The sequence below is a fragment of the Poecilia mexicana genome, unplaced genomic scaffold, assembly GCF_051168715.1.
Source record: "Poecilia mexicana isolate PSO_F unplaced genomic scaffold, ASM5116871v1 scaffold_21, whole genome shotgun sequence".
NCBI classification, from domain to species: domain Eukaryota; kingdom Metazoa; phylum Chordata; class Actinopteri; order Cyprinodontiformes; family Poeciliidae; genus Poecilia; species Poecilia mexicana.
The window spans coordinates 1,984,983-2,009,604 of NW_028263390.1; the positions used below are offsets into that span (position 1 = coordinate 1,984,983).

Consider the following 24,622-nt stretch of genomic DNA (forward strand, 5'->3'; position numbering starts at 1 on the left):
AACTATTAACTTCATTTTATTTATATGTGTTCTTTTTCCTTAATCCTTCATTCATCTTATCCCTTTGTTTAAGCTTATAGTTCTGTTTTCAACTGCAATAAAGGTTCTGAAAAAAGGGATCTCTGTGTTGTCTACATGTTGCAGCTCAATAAAGATTGATTAAAAAAAAAATAAGTCCGAAGTAGTCGATTTATTATCGTCAGTTTAATGTGGGACTTCCTGGTTACGCGGTATATTTCTCAATCCGGTTTCTTATAAATATATAGTAGTACGAGGTGTACTCCAGACGTTTAAAGGGATTTTTAATCAACTTTTTTTTATTTTATCTTCAGCCCCGTCAGGGTTTCCTGAGACTGCTGATCAAAGTTAGCTGCTGAGCTAACTTGTCCGACAGACTGACCATGTCCGCCTCAACTGGCAGCTCTCCGCCGGGCCACAGCTCAGGCCTTGGCCCGAGTATGTCTATGTTCCGATGGCTGGAGGTGCTGGAGAAGGAATTTGACAAGGCATTTGTGGACGTAGATCTATTGCTGGGAGAAATAGACCCCGATCAAGTGGATATAACTTACGAAGGAAGGCAGAAAATGACGAGCCTGAGCTCTTGTTTTGCTCAGCTCTGCCACAAAACCCAGACGGTTTTCCAGCTCAACCACAAATTAGAGGTTAGTTGACAGGTCTTAGCATGTTTTTTTTTTTAATCAGTGAATATTAAATTGTGTTTACAGCTGAGCGAGACCAGTTCTCCCGAAGACAGAGCACGTCTGACTGGCTTGTTCCTGTTCCTGATTTCTTGGAGTTAATGGTCGGTGGTTGGCACAGTAAAGAGCCTAAAGCTTTTCCAAGCCTGAAGCTTCCGACACCGGGCCTGTTCAGTGGACTCATGTCTCTAACCGTGGCGTAGATAGATGGTGTTTCCGGAGGCTGCTTTCACAGACAACAGAACAGATCTTCTTGAACCAAATTCTGCCTCTTTCCAGAGCCAGGAGCAAATTAATCTAAACCCTGTTTAAAATTTGGATTGATACAACAACTTTGTGAAAGTATAAGAGAATATTCAGAAAATAGACTGAGATAAACCAACAATGACTTAATTTTCCATCTGACCGGTCTTAGATATTCTTGTTATCATAGTGGCTGTTTCATCTATTCTTTGTTTAAGGTTTAAGGAGTAAAGTTCTACCACTGTTGTCCTTCAGTAGTTTTTAATATCTTTTGTTGAGTGTTAGTCCGTTAGCTGATAGATTGCATTTTAGAATTTGAACCCCAACATTCTTTTTAAATTGGAAGTGCAAAAAATGGACAGATTAGACATTTCTACTCTTAAACACACATTGGAATTATTTTTTTATTTTTATTTTTTCAAATCACACAGTTTACCAGACTGGAATTTATTAGTGCATTTATTATGTACCTCAATGTGCTGCTATTGGTGGAGAAACAACATATTCTTGACAGGCTCTGAGGTGGGGAACCAGGAACCAGGTGTGGTATAGCAGAGAGCGAGGTGAGCAGCGTATGCATAAGAGTGATTGTCAGTGCTGGCTCTGATTGTTTCTGACCGGGAGTGTTATATTTCTGCAGATGGCTGTAGGAACACAAGGAGGATGCAGAGGAGCATATCAAAATACATATTTTTTATATAAAAGTTGCCTTTAACAAAATTGTTTTCTGATTTTTTTTTTGCCATAATCCAGTTTTTGATCTGACTTGTCTTCATTTTGTACCTTTCCTCCACTCTTCCTCTCTTCTACATATCTACTCCTTCATTCATACTTTGTCTGATGTAGGCCCAGCTAGTTGACCTGCGCTCTGAGCTGACTGAAGCTAAGTCTGAGCGGGCAGTTGTGGAAAAGGAGGTCCACGATCTGCTGCTCCAGCTCCATTCTCTGCAGCTCCAGCTCAGTGCCAAGCAGGGCCAAGTGGAGGACTCTGACATCATCAAAGACAGACTGGTAGGTAGGATAAAAAATGAGTAGCATTGGTATGTCTGCCAGAGATGTAGAAGGAGTCTGTCAGGAAAAGACTGACTTTCATGTGTTATTGGTGAAGGACTGTTGCTTTCATTAAAAAATAAGGATTCCTGATGTGCATTGGTTATGTTTTCTAATGTGGTTCAGCAGAGAGAGAGCTTCCATACTGCTGGCTGTCCTGTAAGCTCACATGCCACACCTTCCTATTAGCTGAGGTTTGTTTGTCAGGGAGACAGCAACAGTAACGTACTGAGAATCAGGTTTAATTCAGTGGTCATGTGAGCATCAGTGTTTCTTTTCTTTGGAAACCAAAGTTTCTGTGCACACTTGGCTTTCCACTCCTTGTATGATGGACATGCTGGCACACAGCATGTGTCTCCCATTTCCTATCTACGCTGCTCTTTCCACTGTTGCCAACTCCTGAGAAAGAAAAGTACTGGCTGTCCTTAAATTAGGTGATGATGTCATCACCTAATTTGCATATTTGTTTATGTGATCCAGGCTCTAGTGGGAAAGAGAAATATCAAAAAGTACAAAACCATTCTAAATATGTTTAGAACTACAAATGGACTTTCTGAAGTAATTTTGTATCTCTAACTCTCTATTTAGCAACAGAGTTGCTGAGTTGGCAACTGTGACTGTTTCTCCACCTTTACTGCTGTTGCTAACACAGTTCTGTGTGTTACCTCTCATGTTGCAGACTATTCTCTAACCTCCACCTTCCTTCTTTTCTTCTTCTTTCTTTGCTCTAAAGCTTGCAACATCCTTGGAAGAGATGGTGAGTTTTTATTGGCACATACTTTTGCAAAGGTAAAATCTTTGAGATGTTTGAAGTGATTATTGTTGTTAGACTAGTTACTGATCGCTGTTCACAACGTTTCGTCCTGACATGGGTCTGCCTGGATGTTTGTTAATTTGGTTTTCTTAGTTAATGGATCTGGGTCTGTCAGGTATGGAATATATTGTATTTATAGTCATTTTATAGAAATTGTAGACTGGTCTGAGGTGGAAATTGTGCTTCCTCCTATAATAAGGTATCAGACATCACTTGAAAATTAGACATAAAAAGCAGAAAGTCTATCTTTCTTTTAGAAGGCCTCTTGCATCTTTTGTGCATCGTCTTCACTGATTTAATTTTTAAACACTCCTATGAAACAATAAGTATTGAAGTTTGAGAATTCTTCACTTTCATGCCACATATGATCTGTTGTCAAAGCAAAAAGATGGAGAAAAAGAAGATTAATGGTGCTTTTTTTTCCCAGATGAAACTCTGGCCTATAAGTTATTCATATTAGTTAAGATATTTTTAATGATCTGGAGAGCATTAGAACCACAGTCACAGAGACACCAGGGGTAGAACACAAATGACTGAAATGTTGAAGGTTCCTACAGGCTCCTCTTCTGGTCTCCAGTGGAAGAAAAATGCTTTGGTCTCTAGACCACCTGTCCCACATTTAAACATGGAGGTGAATTATGTTTAGGGAATGTTTTCCTGCTAAGATTACTGAACTGAGAGACCAGTGGATTGGACCATGTAATGTGAAATCTTGGAATAACTTCTCTGAGCCAAAACACTGAAGCCAGGTTACTGACTGGTCTTCCAGAATGGCAGCCAAATCCATTTGTTGTTTTATTCTGAAATGTTAGTTGATGCTCAGTTTCTTCCCCATTAAACTAAAACTATAATTAAAAGGAGAAACTGACAGATTTACTGTTCTTGTTGTTTTTATGCCACTTACATGGTCTGTGTTCATTCTAGGAGCAGGAACTCGAAGCGAGCAAGAAGGAGAAATTAACTGAGGCAAGACTGGAAGCAGAAGTCCGACTTTTTAAGAAAGAAAACGAGGCTCTTCGCAGACACATTGCAGTCCTGCAGGCTGAGGTGTATGGAGCCAGACTAGCAGCTAAATACTTGGACAAGGAACTGGCTGGCAGGTAAGATTGTGCTCGCAATACTGAATTCTATTAGGACCAATGGTAACGGATATTTCCAGAGGCGATGTTGGTTGGACAGACAACAGTTTTCTGACTGAAGAATGGGACATCATTTGTTGCTGCTCTTCTTCCTTACAAATGTTCAGGCTGGTAGTTTTTTCATAAATGTTTTGCTGCTGAAGCATGGTATACAGAAAAAAAGGGTCCTTCCAATTTGGAATTGGTGTTCAATTTTAAGCAGATGTGACTTCCATGTTCTCCTTGAAGCCCTTAGACTTTAATGTCGACAGTCAGGAAACATGTTGGAGGGTCTTTTAAAGTTTGGAGTCTCGGTACCAAATAATGAGGCTGGAGTCATTAGAGCTGTTGAGGTTCCTCACACAGAACACATCTGGTTTTGGTTCTGTTTAATCCAACCTAAACCAAGCTCATCCTCTGTTTTACATGGACTGTTGTTTTGTCCTGCAGCATACTTCACACGTCCTGGGTGGCGTTACAGTTCCATTCTGATACCTGGTTTCAAAAAGGACCAGTGTGAGACACTCCAGTCACTGGTGTCGCGTAAACTGGATTGCAACAAAAACGTTTTAACTTAATTGAAGAGCAGTTCCTTAATGCTCAGGCTTTAGAAGGCCTCCAGCATTAAGAACCTCTTCCTGCTGTTATACTACTGAAGAAGTCTGAGAGCAGCTGACCAGGCTTATGGTCAGACCATTCAGAAACAAAGAGCGGCGAGGAGCACATTATAAGATTTTCCATTACGTTCCCTTCTTTTGATTACCAAAACCACTGTTTACATTAAACACACAAAAAAATAACAATTTTGTTGATACATAAAAAAAGCCAATAAACAATCAGCTGTACCACAAAGCAGAGTCAGAAACACCAAGCCATTTTTGCAGGTTGAAAATCAGTCGTCATAATATGTGATGATGGAATAAAGAAAATACAAATAGACAGGTAATTGTTTGTTTTTTTGGGTAGGGCTCAGAAAAGCAGCTGACAAGTTTTTTCCATTCTGAGAAATGTGAGCGTCTCTGTTTTATGTGTTTTAAGTGGAGCATGTCGCTGGCAGGAGCAACGGCAGCAGCAACCTCCACCCTCATGGAAGGAGGATGATGCTGAAGCATGTGCAGGCCTTGCACATGGGTTCCTGCACAAAACTCATTTTGTCTGAAGTTTGTCCTGGGAAAAAGTTCAGCCATTTGCAAAGAGCAGTAAGAAGCCAGATGATCAGAGTCTGGAATGTCATGGGAAGAACAAAACCAAAATCAACCTGTTTATTTAATTTAATGCTGTTTTATTTTATTGCAGTACCATTGTCACACTGAGCAGAAGCATCCTCAAACTAAACAACATGTGTGTTTGTGGGTGGTGAGTTGGTGTCCTCTGAAGCCCCGCTTCATTAAATTCTTTAAATATGTCATTATCATTTTAAAAATTGACAAGTAAAAATAAATGGACAGGGATTATTTTGACTGCATGAGTCAAAATGGCAGAAGACAAAAAAAGTTGAGTGTAATCTCTGATTTCCACACTATATAATTATAAACAGTGAACAGAGGCAGGTAGACTGTTGTCCTGGACTGGGTGTCAGAGCAGGAGGAGGAATGTCAAAGATGGAGGACTCTGTTAATCCTACACCACAGATCCAGATCTGGGTTGTTATGTGTTTTGGAAACGTTTTGGCAGAAAATGTTTGTGTAATCCTGCTGTAGATGTTGGAAAGCGAGTACTCTACAGTAAACTCAGGTGAAAAAGAGAGACATCAGATGTCTTAACATTTCTGGCTCACATTTTTGAGCGCTGCAGTTTTTTATTTATTTTTTTGCTACAGTCAATAATTTATCACAATAAAACTTCAGCCTGCATATTGATCACATAACACAAAGGCAAATTATTTATTGTTGTTGTAATGTTACTGTTCCTCAGATCAGGATAATCTCCAGGTTGATTTCAAAGGGTGAGAGTCAGAGAGGTGGGGGTCCCTGCTTGTAACAGTGTTGCATAAAGTTATTTTATTCCTCTTTTATGCTATATTCATCAAACACAAATAGTTTTGTTTCAGTTGGATTTTATTTTAAAATGTGACTTTTTAGACAGGAGCCACCCCTACTTTAATTAATCTTACTATGCCTTTTTGCTGACCATACAGTATAATAATAAATTTCATTCATCCTGGGTTTTATTCTTCTTTAGTAAAAACTCTGACTTCTGTTTTTCCCGATTGGTTCCTACAGCTTTGGGTCTGGTGACATTTTGTATGGTTAGTGAATCTGCTGGATACTTTCACAAAAGAAAAGACAATAAAAGCATCAGAGCCAGGAACCTAAAAAGGCTGCTGCTCTGAATCTAAAAGGTTCTGTTCTGGTTCTGTCTGGGGGACGTCTGTGGAACCTCTAGACATGATGATGTACAGAAGGATTCTTCATAAAAACAACCAGACCGTCCTGTTCATGAGACTGTCTTGGGAAAACAGCATCTTCAGTCAGAGGCTTCTTCAGATGCACTTTAACACAGACTGCAACTTCCTGCCTACAGCCATCACCATCTATAACAACTCTTTGATGTTACAACATTTTATTGTATTAATTTTAGTATTTTTGAATTTAATTAGAATATGAATGTGGTTTGTTAGCAGCCAGGTGAAACCAGCTCCTCAGGGTGAGACTCAGCAGGTTTTGGAACGATCTGAATTCTGTACAACAGGCTGATGGTTGTGAAACAACAGTCAGTTGGTAACAGTGAAGTGTTCAAGCCTATTAAATGTTACATCCCAGCAGTCCGTTTGCAACGCTGTGCAAACTTAAATTTCCTGTCAGCTCCCATAACAACACCAAGTTAATCTGAACTCACACCAATTAAAAATTACAGCTGAGAGAAGCATATCCTAACAGATGACAGTAGATGATGATGCGATCACACTTTCAGGGTGCAGCAGATCCAGTTACTTGGTCGTGACATGAAAGGACCGGCCCATGACAAGCTGTGGAACCAGCTGGAGGCAGAGATTCACCTCCACCGCCATAAAACAGTCATCCGTGCATGTCGAGGCCGCAACGACCCAAAGAAGTCTCTTCCCTCTCCTGTGGGACACGTATGTTTAAACTCACACAGTGGCTGAAAGCACTTGCATTTGTCCTTTCTAAAAACATTTGAATGTTAATATTTTTTTGTATAACAGGACCCTGACACGCTGAAGAAAACCCAGGGAGTGGGTCCCATCAGAAAGGTGGTGCTCCTGAAGGAGGATCATGAAGGCCTAGGAATCTCCATCACAGTAAATAGAACTTTTTATGCCTTGAGGAGGAACAAACTCCAATTTTGCCCAATTTTACAAACTTTATCACTTGGGTAAAATAAAAAAAAAAACTTCAACACAGTCCACGCCTCCAGCAAGCAATCGTTTCTCAACATCTGAAGGTCCATCAGTATGAAGCAACGTGTAGAACAAGGAGCTGGTTTTCACCAGGCTGGGATTCCAACCGACGACTGTGGCTTGTTTTAAAAAATCAACTTTATTTATGATATTATACACATGCAAAACATACATCAACAAATGAACATGACTTAAGACAAAGGGATATTTTAACCCTAATCTCCTCTGACAGCCCTCAGAAAAAAGTCAGCATGGCAATAAGTACAAAACTGAAAAAGAAACATTATACTTACTGTTTGGAACAAGAGACGTGTCTGGATAAAGTTGCTTTTAAACAGAGGAATCTGAAGTGACTCGATTTATGCCAAAATGAATACCTTATTGTTTGGTGAGGACCTGATGTCATGTGTCTGTTCTTCAGGGTGGGAAGGAGCATGGCGTTCCCATTCTGATTTCAGAGATCCATCCTAACCAGCCTGCAGACAGATGTGGAGGTCTGCATGTTGGAGACGCCATCCTTGCTGTCAACAGCATCAACCTGCGAGACGCAAAACACAAGGAAGCCGTCACCATTCTCTCTCAGCAGGTAGCACCTCTGTTAGTCTGGATTTCTCTAACTGTATTGATGCTGCTTTAAAGAAGACCAGGAGGCACAAAGGGTTAAAGAGTTACTTCTTTATGAGCAGCTTATTTGCTTTAATATGCTCACTGTGGATGTTTGTGGCAGCGAGGACAAATTGAGTTCGAGGTGGTATACGTGGCCCCAGAAGTGGACAGTGATGATGAGAATGTGGAGTATGAGGATGAGAGCGGCCACCAGTACCGACTCTACTTGGATGAACTGGAGGACAGCAGCACAACAGCGCCACCAGGCAACAGCTCAGCATCACTTCAGGGTGAAAGAAATCTCTTTTTTTAAATACACTGTAAAGGAAAAGTGAGGAAAGTCAGGAAAGTGTTTGGTCAAATTAGAACAGAAGTCTCCCCAAGTCTGATGCGTGTGTGAAAGAGTGAGACATTGTATAATTCACACAAGTAAATCACATATGAAACCTGCAAATCCGTTCATGGAGCAGTGACAAGTCCTGCCTAGTTTTCAATGTTTTCTTGGTAGATGTGAGGATAGAAACTGATTAAATCAACCGAATACTAATGTCCAATATGACTGATTGTGAAAATGGAGCTAAGATATTCAGATAGCTGTTAAAGTATCCAAATTTAAATAATTAAGGCAACTTTCATTTCCTTAAATGTACTAGTAATTTTAGCACCAATTTGGTGTAAAAGTTTCTTTACTTTTGAAAACAGATGTGCAGAAAGACAAAAATGATCCATGGGTACTTTATTCATCCTTATATGAATGGGATGAATGAAGTAGAAACTATTAACAGAATCATGCTCTCCATCATAACTGATCCATTAGATTAAAAAAATTGAGGAACACAATTATCTGAACCAGCTGAATTAACCAAGTGCATTACATGAAACCTCAGTTCCCTTAAGGAAGAAAAGGTCAACACGTTATATAAATCAGTATTCACGTTGAAACATACAAAATGAACATTAATCTATAGTCAAACAATAATGTAACATTACCTCTAATTTCCCTGGAAATTAGAAATTAGGTAATTTCAACAAGAAATTTCTCATTTCTTGTTGAAGCAGGTGTGAGCGTTCTCTGTTTCTTTCTGTAAAGCTGGTTTCATTCACATGTTGAGTGACGTTAGATGGCTTTACCTGCCAGTTCCTTGACATGTCTTCAGGTTTTCTGTGAAGAGAGGCCGTCTGTAGGAGAAACGGCAGCATGTTTGTCCCAAAGTATTGAATTATTTTTGAATTATAAGGAGGAATCATTTTTAATTCAGTCAGACTAAGAGTTTTTTGTTCTTTATGAATCTTTTCTCTCCATTCTGCAGCTCTGGAGAAGATGACACTGAACAATGGACCGGAGAACGGAAACCCTGGGATCCCCTCTCAGAAAAATCCGCAGGAAACTCCGTCAAAGCCATCAGACACGGACTACTCTTCATAAAATGCCAAACTGACCTCTGGAATTTTTGGACAAGAACTGAAACAATTCAGTGACAACCTGAGAAACTTGGGGAAACCGACTTTTCCAGTCCATTTTCCCATTTTTCTCTTTTGGTCTAGATGAAGTGCGGTTTGTGGCTTGTGGCACTTGATCTCAGTGATTTTTATGTGAAAGTTTGATGCCATGTTAATGTTACTGGGGAAATTTGAGAATGTTTTTAGCAATGGGAGCTGACGGGAATACACTATAGGAGAGAAATATGCACGCTGACATGGAAGTGGGATAATTTCATCTCTTTATTGATAAAATGCTTCAGAGCTTCTGTCTGGGGAGACGGTGTGTTTTGGTTCATTATCTGGTCTTTTAAATATGGAGTCTTTTCAGGAAAAGATTCTGAAAGAAAAATAGGTGATTTAGAAACGTAGGACACCTTTCACAAGGAACTCATTTAGGCGTCAAATATTTTAGACAGGGTCTGTGATTTTTTTTAACAGTGACTATAGCTATGTTTTAATGTGTAAACTCCTATTTGTGTAATCAGAAGTTTAAGATGCAATGTGCTGTTTGGTGAGCCACCTTGTCTTTCCCTAGCTCTTAGGCTAACAACTGACCCTTTTGAGGTTGCTGATGTTACTTTTGATTTTTTTTTTTAATTATTATTATTATTATTATTTGTTCTTGTGAACTTCTTGGCTTTTCTTGAGTTTTTTTTTTCAATTAAATAATTTCAAAAACAGCATGATACATTTTTTTTAATCACTACTATCCCTGAAATTTCATAAAAATGAATGAATCCTTGTCTCCATATTTAGTTGGTAGTTGAACAAGATCGTAGGTCAGTGTTGTCATTGGCAACAGTATCACACGTCCTAAATTTGTTTAGAGGACACTACTGTACCCATCTCTGTTCTGAATAGACAATCCTGTTTATTTACTGATATTTGGTATGTGTGCTCTTTAAAGTTGCTGCATTTCCTTGTTCTTTTTAAAACTGTTGGTTCAGTGGGAACGCCTCCCAGTATAACTGTAGAGAAAGTTTGACTGCACCAGTTTTTCCAGGCTTCCACCTCAGCATTCCATGTATTCAGTTTATTATCCACCTGCTTGTTTTTGAACTTGAATAAACCATTTATTTGTCATAACTCTTTCTTGAACCTCACTATGTTTTTATCAGTTTAGCTTTTTTGGACTTTGTTTATAAATTCTTCAAGATACTCTTTAATCATTTAAGGAACTTTTAAATGATTAAATGCTCTTTAATTATTTAAGTATTCAAGTTATTGAATGGCCTTTAATAAATATTAAAGTGCTACACACGCAAACAAGTTGCTAACTCTTTGTTAATGTTCAGAAAGACCACAGGGGTCACTGAAATGACGTGAAACTGACCAAAGTAACAAATAGAAATGCACTTAAATTTAACTGATTACTATTGGACCGTACTTTTGAACTGCAGTTCAACTGAATCATTAAAAAAATCTAATTGCATTTGTCAAATTTGAAAATTCGAATGATTTAATGTTGGTGTAGAATGGTGCAGAGCACTGTGATAAATACTGCATGAGTTTTTGGAAAACAACATGAACATCTTTCAGCACTTTAATGTAATTTATTCTCTGAATCTTGTCTCCTGTGATGTTTTTAAACTTCTGACAGACAACACTGAGTTATTAAATGCAGTAGAACCAGACTGCTGCACAGCTGTCTAAAGCTGCACAAGGTTTAACAGCCATCAGTTGATCATGAAGCTATTTTATATCTGTTGTCTATTTTGTTTTCCTGCATGCCTTTAGCTTTAGTCGCACAGACAGATCAGTCTGAAACGTCAGAGCTGCAGCTGTTCTGGAACGGTCCTGCTCTTGTTTTCACTAAATCCAGGAAAATGAAGCTCATCACCCAGTTCTGAAGGTCTCAGACTGGCTCCCTGTAGCTCACAGAATAATGATAAGATACTCTAGTTAGTTTTAGCTTGACACCAAAATATAATTAAGATCTGCTTTATCAACCTTCCAGATCGCTCAGGTCTTCTGATTCAAGTCTTCTCTGCGTCCCCAGAACCAAAACCAGGCGTGAAGCATTCAGTTTCTACACTCCTCTAATCTAGAACACATGTCCAGAAGGCAAAATAGCTGAAACACCAAGTTTCTTTAAGCCCATTTATCGGTGGTTGCCTTTAACTTCTAGTCTAGATTACTACTTTTTATTACTTCTCTTTATGTTTTCAGTGTAATGTAATGTTTTTGATGAGATGTGCTATACAAATAAACTTGACTTATTTCTGTTTTATTAATATTTGGGCTTCTCTTTTTTGTTTCATGCTATTTTTCAATTCTATTTCATTGAAAAGCATTTTGAAGTTGGGGGAAAAAAGACAAACAGAAGTTAAAAACCCCTGAAAAAGGCACACACACAAAATTTCTGTAAATATTTTTATGTAAATTTGGATGTTTGATGGTTTATTTTATAAAAACAGCTTAGTGAAGTGTGCCGTGTGGTGAGCAGCACCAGGACCAAGTCTGAGCCCAGATTGACCCACTGCTGTTACTAACCTGCAGCAGATCTTCCACAGTGAGCCATGCTCTGCAGCAGGAAGGACAGCACATCGCAAACTACATGTGGTTCTAATATTACTGTCCATAGTACCAACAGGCACAAAGTTCTGCTTGGACTTTAAATTTATTCTTATATGATCTTAAGTAATATCCTAATTTCCAAGCAAAGTTAGTGTCACCATCCTCAACATTTTATTGTCTGCATAAGATCCTATTTGTCAGAGGAGTAGAGCGATGGACGTGCTGCTCTGCTCGCATCCAGTGCTGTGCTTCTGGTCTGAAGTGGATTAGAGGCAACAGCTGTTACAAAACTTCAAACATGTCCAAACCTTTCAGAGCTGTGACAGATAGTAGGATTCATTTTCCAAACATCCTCGTTGTACAGAGTTAGAGATTCGATAAATGAAATGTTTAAGAATTCACTGCGTGGCACAGCCTGGAGCCACATACTGAGGACAGTATTCTGCTACAGTTCTCCTCAGATCATCTATTCCTCTCTTCAGCAGGCCGACTTGGAGCAGCTTAGAGCTCGGTTCCTCTTCTCCTTCAGCCAGCTGGTGCTCCTGTTCCTCTGCTGAGACGCTGAGTGCTGGACGGACACAACAGAACAGCAGAGGACATTTGGTCACCATCTCAGTAACACATCCATACTGTCTACATTCAGAGAAATAGAAAACACTGTTTGTTGATTTTACATGAATGAAACATGTCAACCGTGTACTTCACTTTTCAACATTTCTTCCTTCCTTTCTACATAAACTGTCAAAAGCTCTGCACACTGCTGTTCCTGCTCTCCTGCTGTATTTCTCTGGCATATATTAAGCTCTTACTCTGATTAACCATATGAAGATGTGATGTTGAAGTGTTTGTGTTTAGCACATTACATTTCATTCCCAGAAGCAGAGAGAGGTTGGGCTCTTTTCCCTGTGCTCTTTGGGCCAGGATGCTGCAGAAACCTCGCAGGTCAAGCAGACACAAAGACATCTCTTTCAAAAGCTCGTCCACTCCTGACATGCTTCCTGCAGACGACAGATGCACCAACTTGTCTTTGTCCTGGTTAACAGAGAGAATAAAATGTTCGTGTTTCAATGTGAGCATAACTGGGTCAATGACAACAGAGAATATGTTCAGCAGACTGCCCCCCCCATGGCAAAATAAATAAATACATAAAATCTGAATTATGAAACCATGACTACGCACAACAGAAAGTAATTTTCCTTGATGAATAACAGCTGAACCTAAAAGGTTTGTGCAGAAGGTCCCATCTTAGATTCTGCCCTCTGCACAATCACATCCAACCACAAATGGTCGATGCAAAGCATCTCATGAATGTCAGTGTTTAATGAGCCAGATGTTAATCATATGACTTCCTGACAACCACGCTGAAAAGAGGGAACTAAACGCGACTTCACAGTGGAGCGTTCTCTTCTGCGCTCTGGTGGTTTGTTAAAGAGTATTGGGAGCCACTGCCCCCTTCAGGTTACAGTGAGTACTGCATGAGTAAATCAGGTTAGAAGTTAGTTTTTCCTGGACTCATCAAAAATCATCACAGCGCCGGCCTGCAGGATCTACCCTGACCTGCTTTGTGACGATAAAAGAGTCAAGGCTTGAGCCAGCAGGTCACTAAATTTGTCACATGGCTTATACATAAATAGAATGCAAATGCTTTCTATTTACATACATAGCTTCATTGTCCATAGCAGTATGGACAATACTGCTATGGACTGTATTGGGTGCAGACAATTGCACTGATCACATTTGAAAAGAAAAATGGACATGGCTGAAAACTACCTTGTAATGTTGACCTGTTTACTTCCAGCAGCCAACTCTGACCTGTTAACAGAACATCTGAGCTGAACAATAGAACTCAAGTAGTAATCAACAGCTCAGTCATTTTTTATAAAATAGGTCGTATATGAACAAAACAAAACAAAATCAGATAAGAGGAAATATACATTTTTTTAAAAAAGAAAAATGATCTTTTCTAGTGATTTTATTTGTTTTAGTAAACTGCCCTTTACGGTGTAATCCGCCTCTCACCCAATGATCACTGAAACAGCAAGTCTACAAGAAAAATGTTTAATGCAGAGTTGAATTACTTAAGGTTCAATTGCCCTAAATTAAAAAATACATATTTTCCCAATTATGAAACTATCAGGTTGTGCCACATTCCTGTTTCCTATTTAGGTGCATTAACTGTTTATCCATGGTGTATCATCGTATCAGAGTTATCCTGATCCACTGTTTGTTGGATATATTTGTGCTATTTTCTACATTATAGAATAAGCACATCAGTTATCATTTTAGTCTACACTGTACTGCATTCAGTCCCAGTGGATTTATTTGTAAAAGAATGATTCACCTTTTGACTTTGTCAGTTAGAAGGAGGAACCCCTCACTCTGAAGTATACCCATACTGAAGATCACGTTTAGATTCTGTCCTCCCTGAGCAGTAGACCAACAGGAGACAGTTGGTCTACTGTTCTCCCCGTCATTTATGGGAACTTAGGCAAGCGTATGACTGTTTAGTCTTGGTTCTGAGTCTTTAGAAAAAAATAAGCTATTTTGTCGCAAACAAACCCAGAATGCTGGCGGTGACCATGTGCACATCCTGAGTGTGTAAACATGTCTTGGGAATCCACTTGAAAAAGGATTGAACAGTGTAGACTAGAGTTTAGAGTTACAGCCTGAGCCAGACTCAGAACTCAGGCCGGGTCATGACCCGGTCGGACTTGGGCTACTGTGGCACATTTTCAATAATATAACCAGCAGAGGTTAGTTGGCTCCACCTCAGACACAATGTCTATGGGTTGGACTGGGTCAGGTTGGAATTTGTAGACTCTTTCTAAACTAAGTCAAACAGCTTTGAAATGATTTTGAACATAAAACTGGTCTATGGGGTTTGGTTTGTTTGGCTACAAGCTAAGCTAAGCTAAAGTTTCTTATACTGACCAATACCCAAGCAAAGAGTTTGGCATTCCAGAGAGTGATACCTGTGAGAATGCTCCAAGCATGCTGACCAAGTTCTCCTCCTTTTGCAGAGAACAAGCCACTGGTGGATGAGCGGCATCTCTTTTTTTTAGCAGTCTTCCACTAGTGGCCTATCAAAAAAGAAAATACAAACAAATGAGAACTATGTTTGGGACAAATAAGGCTGATGTTCTGTTTCATACAGGAAGATCACCAAACCAACTAATTCTGCTGCCTTTTGTAGTTGAAACAGTTATAAAATATCATTCACATAAGCTCTTACAACATCTTAGAGACTCTATTTTAATGTAGAAATTCATTAATTCTGAACTGGGCTCACTGGACACACTATAAACCACAACCTCTCTGCTTCACCTCACTTCAAAACATTCAAACTAAGACCTTGCTGGCTTGGCACCAGATTCCCCAGCAGACTTCTGAGGTTGAGAAAAATCCCAAACTTATCGGGTTGGGACTAGCTTTAGGGGAAAAGGGAGAGCTGTGGTATATCATGAAAACAGTCATAATGTTATGAGTAATAGTAATAAATGAATCTAACATGTATATTTTAAATATCCCTACCATTAGTTGTGAAGTTAGTCTCTCAATTTCATCCTTCTGTATCCTTAATACCTGGGGAAGGTGGTGGATTAATATATTTTTGAATTTAGCGTAAGAGTTTCTGTTCAGTTGTGTGTGATGCTACCATGTTGCTGTTATCTTGCTGCTGCAGGAGCTGAGAATTTTCTCCCAAAAGGTTTTTAAGATCTTGCACCGGCAGCCTGGCCCCGTCATCCAGACACTGCTGCACTTTCTTACGCAACCTGTCCAATAAGAAAAAACAAACAAAAAACAACAATAAACAAAGTGAGACAGTGAGATAAGCACATACAAAATAAAACAGGAACTATGATCTCACACCATACCTTTGTACAGATGTCATCATCTCATCCTCTGTCTTGGCCTGCATCTCAATCATGACATCTTTCTTCTTAATCAATGCACATCCTTCCTCTATGCTCTTCTGTAACTGGAACACTGTATTCTCAAGAAGCCTGTTTTTTTCCTCTAACTTCTCCTGCTGAGCATATAAACAGAGGCTAGTTACCTAAGGTTTATGTACTGGGAGTATGTGGATAGGAACCAGTGTGTTGGTGCATATGCACAGGGACTCATGAGATTGGTGCGCCATTATATACATGTGTATGCTAAGAGGCAGCATCAGTAAAGCTAGATATAAAGATGTACAAGAGTCTCTTTAAGTCTCTTTATGATGCAATTATTAATGAATTTATTGAGGTCAGATGGTAACCACAACACACAGCTGCCTACCATAGCATCTATATTTAGACCAATATGTCTAAATATATTGGTCATATTGGTATTAGACCAATATTAGACCAATATTAGACCAATATGTCTGGACATATTGGTCTAGACATATGTAGCCAGCTGTGTCTTGTGGTTGCCATCTGACCTCAATAAATTCATTAATAATTGCGTCATAGCCTTATATTCAACTTAGTTTAGTTAATTTATATAGTGCCAATTTACAACTAATGTCTCAAAGCACTTCTCTTATGAAGTGGCTCCAGACTGGCTGTGTGTGTGTGTGTGTGTGTGTGTGTGTGTGTGTGTGTGTGTGTGTGTGTGTGTGTGTGTGTGTGTGTGCGTTTGTTTGTAATACCTTGTGGGGACGATTTTCCTGACATATACTACGTTGTGGGGACCAATCGCTCCTCGTGGGGACCTGAGCCTGGTCCCCACGAGGGGAAACCCTGTTTTTGGGTCAGGGGTCAGATTTAGGGCTAAGGTATAAATTGAGTTTTGGTTAGGGTTAGGGTTAGGTATGTGATGGATAGGGTTAGGAAAAGGGTAAAGTTAAGGTTTAGGCTGTAGAAATGAATGGAAGTCAATGGAAAGTCCCCACAAAGATAGCAAAACAAACATGTGTGTGTGTGTGTGGGTGTGTGCGTGTGTGTGAACAAAGTTTTTATATCCTTATGGGGACCTATTTCTGTGGGGTTGTGGGGACCACCACTTCTTATGTGGACAAATTCTGGTCCCTATGAGGGAAAATGCTGTTTGTGTGTGTGTGTGGGTGCGTGTGTGTGTGTGTATGTTTATACCTGTTTGGACTGGACTTGAACTTCATTTAATGTGGGCAGATCAGAGAGGTATTTTTCTAGTATCTCAATGCGTTGCTGTTTGTCTTGGTTCTGCTCACTCTCTCTCTGGTATTTCTTCTTCAGACTGGTGATGTAACGATCCCTTGTCTTTATCTGTTCACAAATTAAATTGAAATTAAATCAGGTTGCAGAGACAAACACAAGTCAAATTTAAAGTAAAAAAGAAAGAATTGAGAAAATTGTGAATCATACCTTCTCTTCCAGTTTTCTGATCTCCTCTGTATATTTTAGAGTGACCTGCTTAAAAAACAGGTTCAGATGGAGCACTTCAAGCTCGGCAGCTGCTAATTTCTTACTAAGTTCTTCATCACAACATCGCCTGTCAGATTGCAGCTTGCAGGATGTTGTCATTGCTGACTCCTAAATAACAAGAATTGTTTGTGAGTTTTGTAATCACAAACTCACCTACTGAGGTGAGGTATCTCACCTCAGTATTTGGGATTATGGAGGTATGAAACTGTCCTCTCTGGCTGCCCAGGACCTGCTGGGCTCTGTGCTCGTTCTCTCTGATCCACACATGCAGCTGCATGATTTGTTGCTTTTGGCTGAAACACAAAATCATTTTGTTTCAGCAACAGATTATCGTGAATGTTTCTGTTTTAATTGTAAACTTTTAGATTATAATTGTTTTGACAACATCATAACAATAATATAATAATAATAGTTATGCTTCACCAAGTTGGGGGAACAGGCCCGTTATAGACAGTACTGCAAGGAAATGTTAAAACTGAGCACTGAATGTACTGAAACAACACATAAAGTTTGTCAGTATTTATTAATATAATAAAAATTATTACAAAAAAGAAAACAAATCTTGAAGAGGAAGACACGGGGACGCAATTCAGTAGTGAGCAAAAAATGTGAAAGGAAATCATATTAACCTCAATTAATGATCAAAAATAAACCTATACCTGAAAAACCATTTGGTTAAAAATGAGGTGAAGGGTGGCAGATGAAAGCTGTGTGCCAGAGGAGACTTCAGTGGGTTCTGCATTACCTTTGTATCTCCAGTTCTCTTTCCCTCAGCAGTTTCTCCTTAACCTTCAGCAGAGTGTTAGCAGGGATGGAAGTTTCCATTAGCATCTGTTAGCACACAAACATATGAAACATGTTGGTAGAGTGGTCAGCTACATTGTATCATGCTCGGAAAATTAACAAACACTATAAATAAAAAGATAACTTAATAAGAAAGAGCAAAAAAAAAGGATACCTTAGAGGATTTTAGAGTTAGACATGTGGGAAAATACATGGCATAATGCTCAATGTGTGTTGGGTCATATTTTTCCTTTATTCCAGTAGAGAATAATGTAGAAATTTTAACTGATGGTCCTCAGTTAAAACTCAACATTTCCATTAACACAAATATAAATCACCAATAGAAGTCATCTAATTCTTTCAACTGCATTTTTGTAAAATATTCTATTCTTAACCAACCAGTAAATGATTTAGCAGCAGAACGGTTCTTTTGACCAATGAACTTTCAGATTCCTGATTCACAGATTCACAACACCTGCTCGAAAGTCTACAGTGATGTCAGATATTTTCAGCCCTCTGATTGGATGGTCAGAGTGAATCTCTCACCTGGAAACTTTTGCTAGCAAAGCAATCTGCAATACTCATATTGATATGTATTTTTATTTTATACTGAACGGATGATGAAGACGGAGAAACTGATCTGGTCTCAGGGATAATAATAATAAAAAATCTATTTTCATGGCGGACTTTTTCTGAACAACTAGATATCATAAAGACAGGAGGTTCAGCCATGAGGGCTACACTTACAGCCTCTTGGAGCATTGGAGTGCAAGGAGTATCAAGAGTACAACAAAGAGCAGGCCACAGAGAAGGACTTGATGATACAACAGAATATACAGTCATGTGTCAGTAAAATACATTATACTGTCAGGGCTTGAAGTTCATCAAACTTGTTAGCTAATGATGTCATGTTGAAAGAAATGGTTTAAATGGCCTCCCTCTCTTTCTTCTTTTTTTCTGCTCTGCATTCACAAGGCCTCCTTTTCAACTCCTCTGGGATTTCATACTTGAGTTGTGCAGCTTTTCCAAACCACCCTGTTCTATGGCTACACATCATAACAAAATAGCAAAGTATGAAAAGTACTGCCAAAAATCAATCCAACTACACACCATCTAAAACAAGAAGGAACTGTTGTCCGAAAAGTGATTTTCCCCCTGAAAGGCAGAAATGAAAGTTTGACAAAGGAAAGACCTCAATGAAAATAACAGAACTACTCCAACATGCTGCCACTTTGAGCAGCGCAAGCAATTAAATTTCCCAGGTCTTACTGAAGATCCAAGTAGGGCTGTTGTAAACGAATATTTTAGTAATCGAGTAATCTATCGATTATTCTTACGATTAATCGAGTAATCGGATAAAAAAAAATTCTAAAATGAAATATTGGTAAATCTGGCATAATACCGGTGTTACTATCAGATATCAATATCAGTCCAATTTTTCATATTTGAGCATCCCTAACAGTTGCTTTTTTGTAGTTTAGAAAACTAACCTGTAACAATAATAGCTCACTTTCTAAGTTAACCAGAAGAAAAGTTATAGAAAAATCTGAAATTATATTGAATTTAATAACAAAGAGGCAGGCTCATAAATATGCTTATAAAAATGTCTACAATCCAGCTTTTAGTTTATGTATTCATCTTCAGTGAGTTTAATAGATTAATTAAACTCACCTTGCCACCTAACCTGTCACGCTTTGGGTTTGAAAATACGGGAAATGCCGCCTGGAGTGGGAGGAGAGGGCGAATGAACGAACTATGATGGGGTGGAGGGGAGGAAATAGACCAGCGGACTGACGAACCGTTAGACCGGGGGACGAACACGGGGGGAAGCAATACGGGATATTTACGACACCTTCACTGGTCACACTCAGAAACTCATCTACCAGCCATGTACGATGCGCTCCGCCACCCGTTTCTTCAGGCCGGGATATGAAATTTATTGTGCGGTTCGTCGGTAAAGCTACATTTACACGGTAAGCATCAGCTACTCAGCCGCCCGCCCTGTTCAGTCTATCCGCTCACCTCAGCGCTCTTCCCGCCGTTCGCTTTCAACCAGCAGCCCCGGAGGAGAAATGCTGCCGTACTCCAGGCATTCCCCAGTCATATTAAGGATGCTTATTGGTTCCCCAAAAACGATAAAAAGTCGGGCATTATCATCAATCAATAAAATCCCCACGGGCCAATCTTGAAGATTGGACTTTATGCCGCTGAGACTTAGCTTTTGTCAACAACTCAGAGGCGGAAGTGAGAGCTCCGCGCAACGCAAATGAAGTCCCGGCCGGAACACGGTGCGCTAACTAATAAAACATAAATTAACGAAGCTTCGAGGCAGGTAAATTTTCCTCGAGGAATTTTAGTAATCGAGGTACTCGAATCATTCGAGGAATCGTTTCAGCCCTAGATCCAAGAGAATATCCATTTGCATTCTCCCCAAAGACTAGAGAGCAGAGCAACCTTTGGCTTCTTCACCTGAAAAAACAGAGGACAGTCTGCACCGAGATCTACTCCAGATTCACATTTCACACATTAATGTCAAAGGGTAGAGAAATATAAAATCACCACAATAGTTCAATAGAGCTGTGATGACATGCTACTTTTATGTTTCAGCATTGAAGCTGAACAGTCATAGAGAGGAAAAAAGTTGAGGAGCAGGCTCCAATTTAGCATGTTTTGCTGGAGGACCTAAAGATAAAGAAAAGTATGCTGGACATAACAGAGTAGTCAAACAGAAAGGCTTGCAAAAACTTCCAACAAATGAACAGAAACATGTCATATCATTGTGACTTCCCAGGAGAGTCCATTTCTTAACATTTCTTTTATTACAGCAGTAGCATAACTCTCCTCTTACCTGGTTAAGTCCCGATTCCTGATGAGACAGCGTGAGGCCGTTTACGCCACAGTCTTCTGTCCCTGGTGAACTGGCCTGGCCAGGTTCATTTCCACTCTCCAGTTTGGGTCGGTACTCCATCTGCTCAGTCAGCCACATCTGGGTTCGAACAGCTGGCTGAATGGGCATACCTCTGTCAGGGTTTTCAGCCACCGGCCAGTCACCCCAGCTGGATGAATGAAGACCACATATTTGTTGACCTTTCCCAGAATCTTTCGTCTCATGAAAACTGGAGCAGCTTAAGCTGTATTTAACTGGAGAAGAATGAGATGAGGAAGGGGGCAGGTCTGTTTTCAAGCCAGTAGATCTATTACTGTGTTTGTAGCGATAGCTGGGTTCGGCACCAGGAGATCTCAGCAGAAAATTGCTGCAGTTCATAGTAGAAGACAATGGTAGGTAAAGGTTGATATTTGAATCCCGTCTTTTCTTTCTATAACCATGAAGTACACCTCTATCCAGCGAGCCCTCAGCGCCTGGGCTGTAGCAATAACTGGATGTCTTCGTGGAACTCTTATCAACCCCTGACGACAGCTTGGTAAAAGAGGATGACCTTCTGATGGGTTGATGCACTTTCATGTCCAAACTGCTTGGTGCTTCTACAGAAGATGTGGCTTGCTTACTAATGTGGCGAGACATATTCCAGCAGCCTGGGCTGTGGGAAGGAGAAGCCATTTTTAAAAGGATTCTTGGTGAGGACGAGGCAGATGACATGGCGAGAGCTGAAGGGACGCCATCCTCTTCCTGGTTTAAGTTATGCTGTGACAGAAGAAGGGAAGACAGAGGAGTTGCACTGGAACAGGAGTCATCTGTGTAGACACAAAAAAACATAAAGTTTTTTTTTTACCAAAGCAAAAATAATTAGATGACAAGTTGAAGAACATAATATAATAATATAAATGTGTAGTAAGCATGACAATATAAAAAACCTTGAGCTGTGGACAGTGTGCATTGTGAGTTCTGATATCGAGTTAGGTCGAGGAAAAGATTACCCTCTGACAGATTAGGTTTTTAAAACTGCATTTGTGATCCTGCTGTTACAAACATGAAGACAAATTTGCATGAAAAAAGTTATACTCCTATGTGCAAACCCTAAGGTATTAGCTTAAAGTCTCTTACTGCTTTTACGTCTGTGAAAATCCTACCTTCCAAACTGTCAGAGCAGTAGGTACCGATTCCTGTGTCACCGCTGTCAGACACAGAGCTTTGTCGTCGTCCATCACAGATCCTGCCTCCAGAGTAAGGCAGATTGCTGTGCCAGTTTGATTCATGTCCCGGAAACCATCCAGAGCCACAACTAGGCCCTGAAAATTCAAACCAAAAAGGCCAGAGATTCACACACATACAATGGTGGGCCAACTTAGAAATGGGCTATACATTATGTGATATCCAGACTGTACAAATAATAGTCTGTTTAATATAACTTGCATTTATGCTGTCACAAAAATATGTATCTGCCATAGGTTGACATGCTTATTCAACCCATAAACATGGGTTTATGGGTTTATGTTGAATAAACATGCTTATTCAACCCATGTTTATTCAACATGGGTTGAATAAACCCATGTTTATTCAACCCATAAACATGGGTTGAATAAGAGTTGCATGGTGGAATGTTGAGTTCTTCTGGTGAATACAGAGTTTTTCCCTGGGTTCTCCAGCTTCATTCAGAAACAACATTAAAAAGCTAACTGGTCACTATGAATTGTCTGTGCATTAGTGGAAAGAGACCAAAGTTTTCAAGTTCCTGGAAGTATAGATCACTGAATACCTGACCTTAAAGTAACACATTAGACCCTTAAACACTACAAGATCCTCAGGAAGCTACTGAATAGTTTCTACTGGTGCAGCACTGAAAGCTTTCTTGCTGAAATGAGTATAAATATCCAAAATAAATAAAATAAAACAAGAGAAACAACAAATAAAATGAATCATGAAGTCTCTGTAAAAAAAATAAATAAAATAAAATGTCCCAACAAAAAAGGACTACTTGAGGCTAATGCACCAGACTGAATGTTTGTCATCCAATTATTGGTAGAAAGAGTTGACTTAACATGTTAGATTAGAGTTAGATGATTTTTATAATAATAGGCTGTTAAGTGTTAAAAATAAATCCCACTTCGGCCCTGGTGCTGCATCAACTGGAAGACAGAGTTGCTAGAAAAAAACATTTTGCTGTACTTATAGGACAAGTTTACCTTCAAGGATGAGAAAGGAAAACAGCTTTAGCATTCAGGGTAAACATAGTTTGGTTTATGTTCAACACTATGACCAAGTAAACATTATGAATAATGTTTTAGCAACAAAAGCAAATAATATCAGTTTTATCTGGTATTATTTACTCGATAAAACTGGTAAATGATACCAGTTTTATCTGGCTAAAAGTGAAACCAGAGGGTCAGGAGCTTAGTTCAGAGAGAGTAACCTCCTTAAAATAATTGATCATGTAGGAGGGCCAGCAGGTTTGTTGGACAGAGGATGGATGAAGATCAAAACCAGTGGTGGTTTCTGATATAGGTGACATGGGCAACCACCCAGGGCGGCATTTTGTGTGTGTATGTGAGTGTGTGGTGGTGGTGGTGGAGGGGCTTCTTCCTATCACTGTCACTCATTCTGTACCAATGCCTAGCCTGGGATTTCTGTTTAAAATATCTTTTATTGATTTAAAACTCATACTCATTTTCTGAGTATGAGTTTTTCAGAAATGACAAATTTTTTTTACATTATTTTACAAATACATCGAAAAAAGTGTTTTGAGATGTATCTGTAGTGCAGAATTCAAACTTTTAGTGCCTAAGGCGGATATCATCATGTTTTATAGAATCCACAAATAATGTAAAATAAGTCTGTTCAGGAGATGAAGTTCGCCTCATGTCAGAGAGCCAAAACTCACCCCTTCATCATTTTCATGAAAACAACACAGGTTTCATAAATCAAAACAAATATTTTTGTAATCGTTTAATTATATAAAACAAACCACTTAAAGTCTGACCATCGAAAGTGGTTGAGATTTCGCATTTAAACGGATTACAGGTACTAAACAAATGCATCGTAATAGCTCTTCAGTGAAGGGCCGAATCGGAAGCAGTAAGTCGGATGCTAACTTCATCGTTGTCCTTAAATCCAAGCAGCCAGGCTCTTCTGTTGGTAGCATGCATTAATACAGTACATGCTTACAAGCCTCTCACCTGCTTTATTAGCTTCAAATCCGGCTTTAAAGTCACTTCTGTCCCACATTGTGTTTGATGTCGGGGAGCATGAAACCCGAAATCCGATCAGAAGACAAAAGAGAAATTACAGCTTCCGGAAAAAAAACATGAATACCGACTCAAACATGACTTCTTGTAGAACAAATAAAACCATCGTCTGGATTGTTCTTTAAGAAGTAATATATCAAAAAATAACCCCCTGTTTTTGTGTGGGTCTGCAGCTTTTTAGCTGAACGTCCTCTACAAAACGCAGGCATGAAACTCCTCCTCCTCCTCGGCAGCCAGCAGCAGCCTCTGTACGAAAGACCTTCCCCCAATTTTATTTAACAACTGAACATGATACTCCATTAACTCCTGAGGGTTGTTTCACAAAAATGGCATTACAAAATCCAGGATAAAAGATAAAGCCAGGTTTGGCATAACGCTATCATCATCCTGGCTCTATCCAGGATGAACTGAGAAAGACC

The 24,622-nt window shown here is 39.4% G+C and overlaps 2 protein-coding genes across 5 annotated transcripts; one reads left to right on the forward strand and one right to left on the reverse strand.

The window, feature by feature from the left end:
- The first annotated feature begins 163 nt into the window (after positions 1-163).
- gopc (golgi-associated PDZ and coiled-coil motif containing) lies at positions 164-10,458 on the forward strand. 3 transcript variants are annotated; one of them, XM_088002301.1, is made up of 10 exons: positions 164-230; positions 333-662; positions 1,788-1,952; positions 2,725-2,748; positions 3,730-3,905; positions 6,837-7,002; positions 7,090-7,185; positions 7,706-7,870; positions 8,012-8,180; positions 9,201-10,458. In XM_088002301.1, the coding sequence occupies exons 2-10, from the start codon at positions 402-404 to the stop codon at positions 9,314-9,316; spliced, it is 1,338 nt and encodes a 445-aa protein (XP_087858427.1). In that variant the 5' UTR covers positions 164-230; positions 333-401; the 3' UTR covers positions 9,317-10,458. The 3 variants fall into 3 exon arrangements, with proteins under 3 accessions (XP_087858427.1, XP_014848711.1, XP_014848713.1); XM_014993225.2 differs by having other exon boundaries at positions 175-662; XM_014993227.2 differs by lacking the exon at positions 2,725-2,748 and having other exon boundaries at positions 178-662.
- Positions 10,459-11,731: 1,273 nt separating this feature from the next.
- cep85l (centrosomal protein 85L) lies at positions 11,732-24,613 on the reverse strand. 2 transcript variants are annotated; one of them, XM_088002300.1, is made up of 13 exons: positions 24,135-24,613; positions 22,092-22,250; positions 20,911-21,755; positions 18,025-18,110; positions 17,455-17,572; positions 17,220-17,387; positions 16,968-17,120; positions 15,765-15,916; positions 15,545-15,662; positions 15,421-15,471; positions 14,862-14,969; positions 12,753-12,921; positions 11,732-12,457 (listed from the first exon to the last, which is right to left on the reverse strand). In XM_088002300.1, the coding sequence occupies exons 1-13, from the start codon at positions 24,181-24,183 to the stop codon at positions 12,288-12,290; spliced, it is 2,346 nt and encodes a 781-aa protein (XP_087858426.1). In that variant the 5' UTR covers positions 24,184-24,613; the 3' UTR covers positions 11,732-12,287. The 2 variants fall into 2 exon arrangements, with proteins under 2 accessions (XP_087858426.1, XP_014848709.2); XM_014993223.2 differs by having other exon boundaries at positions 15,765-15,919.
- Positions 24,614-24,622: the final 9 nt, after the last annotated feature.

Coding starts and splice junctions, on each gene's coding strand:
- gopc (XM_088002301.1), top strand. CDS start 402: ATGTCCGCCTCAACTGGCAGCTCTCCGCCGGGCCACAGCTCAGGCCTT. Junction 7,186..7,705: donor GCCTAGGAATCTCCATCACA/GTAAATAGAACT, acceptor TCTGTTCTTCAG/GGTGGGAAGGAGCATGGCGT. Junction 8,181..9,200: donor CAGCTCAGCATCACTTCAGG/GTGAAAGAAATC, acceptor TCCATTCTGCAG/CTCTGGAGAAGATGACACTG.
- cep85l (XM_014993223.2), bottom strand. CDS start 24,183: ATGTGGGACAGAAGTGACTTTAAAGCCGGATTTGAAGCTAATAAAGCA. Junction 21,756..22,091: donor CTGCTCTGACAGTTTGGAAG/GTAGGATTTTCA, acceptor GTGTCTACACAG/ATGACTCCTGTTCCAGTGCA. Junction 12,922..14,861: donor TGCTTGGAGCATTCTCACAG/GTATCACTCTCT, acceptor TCTGTTAACCAG/GACAAAGACAAGTTGGTGCA.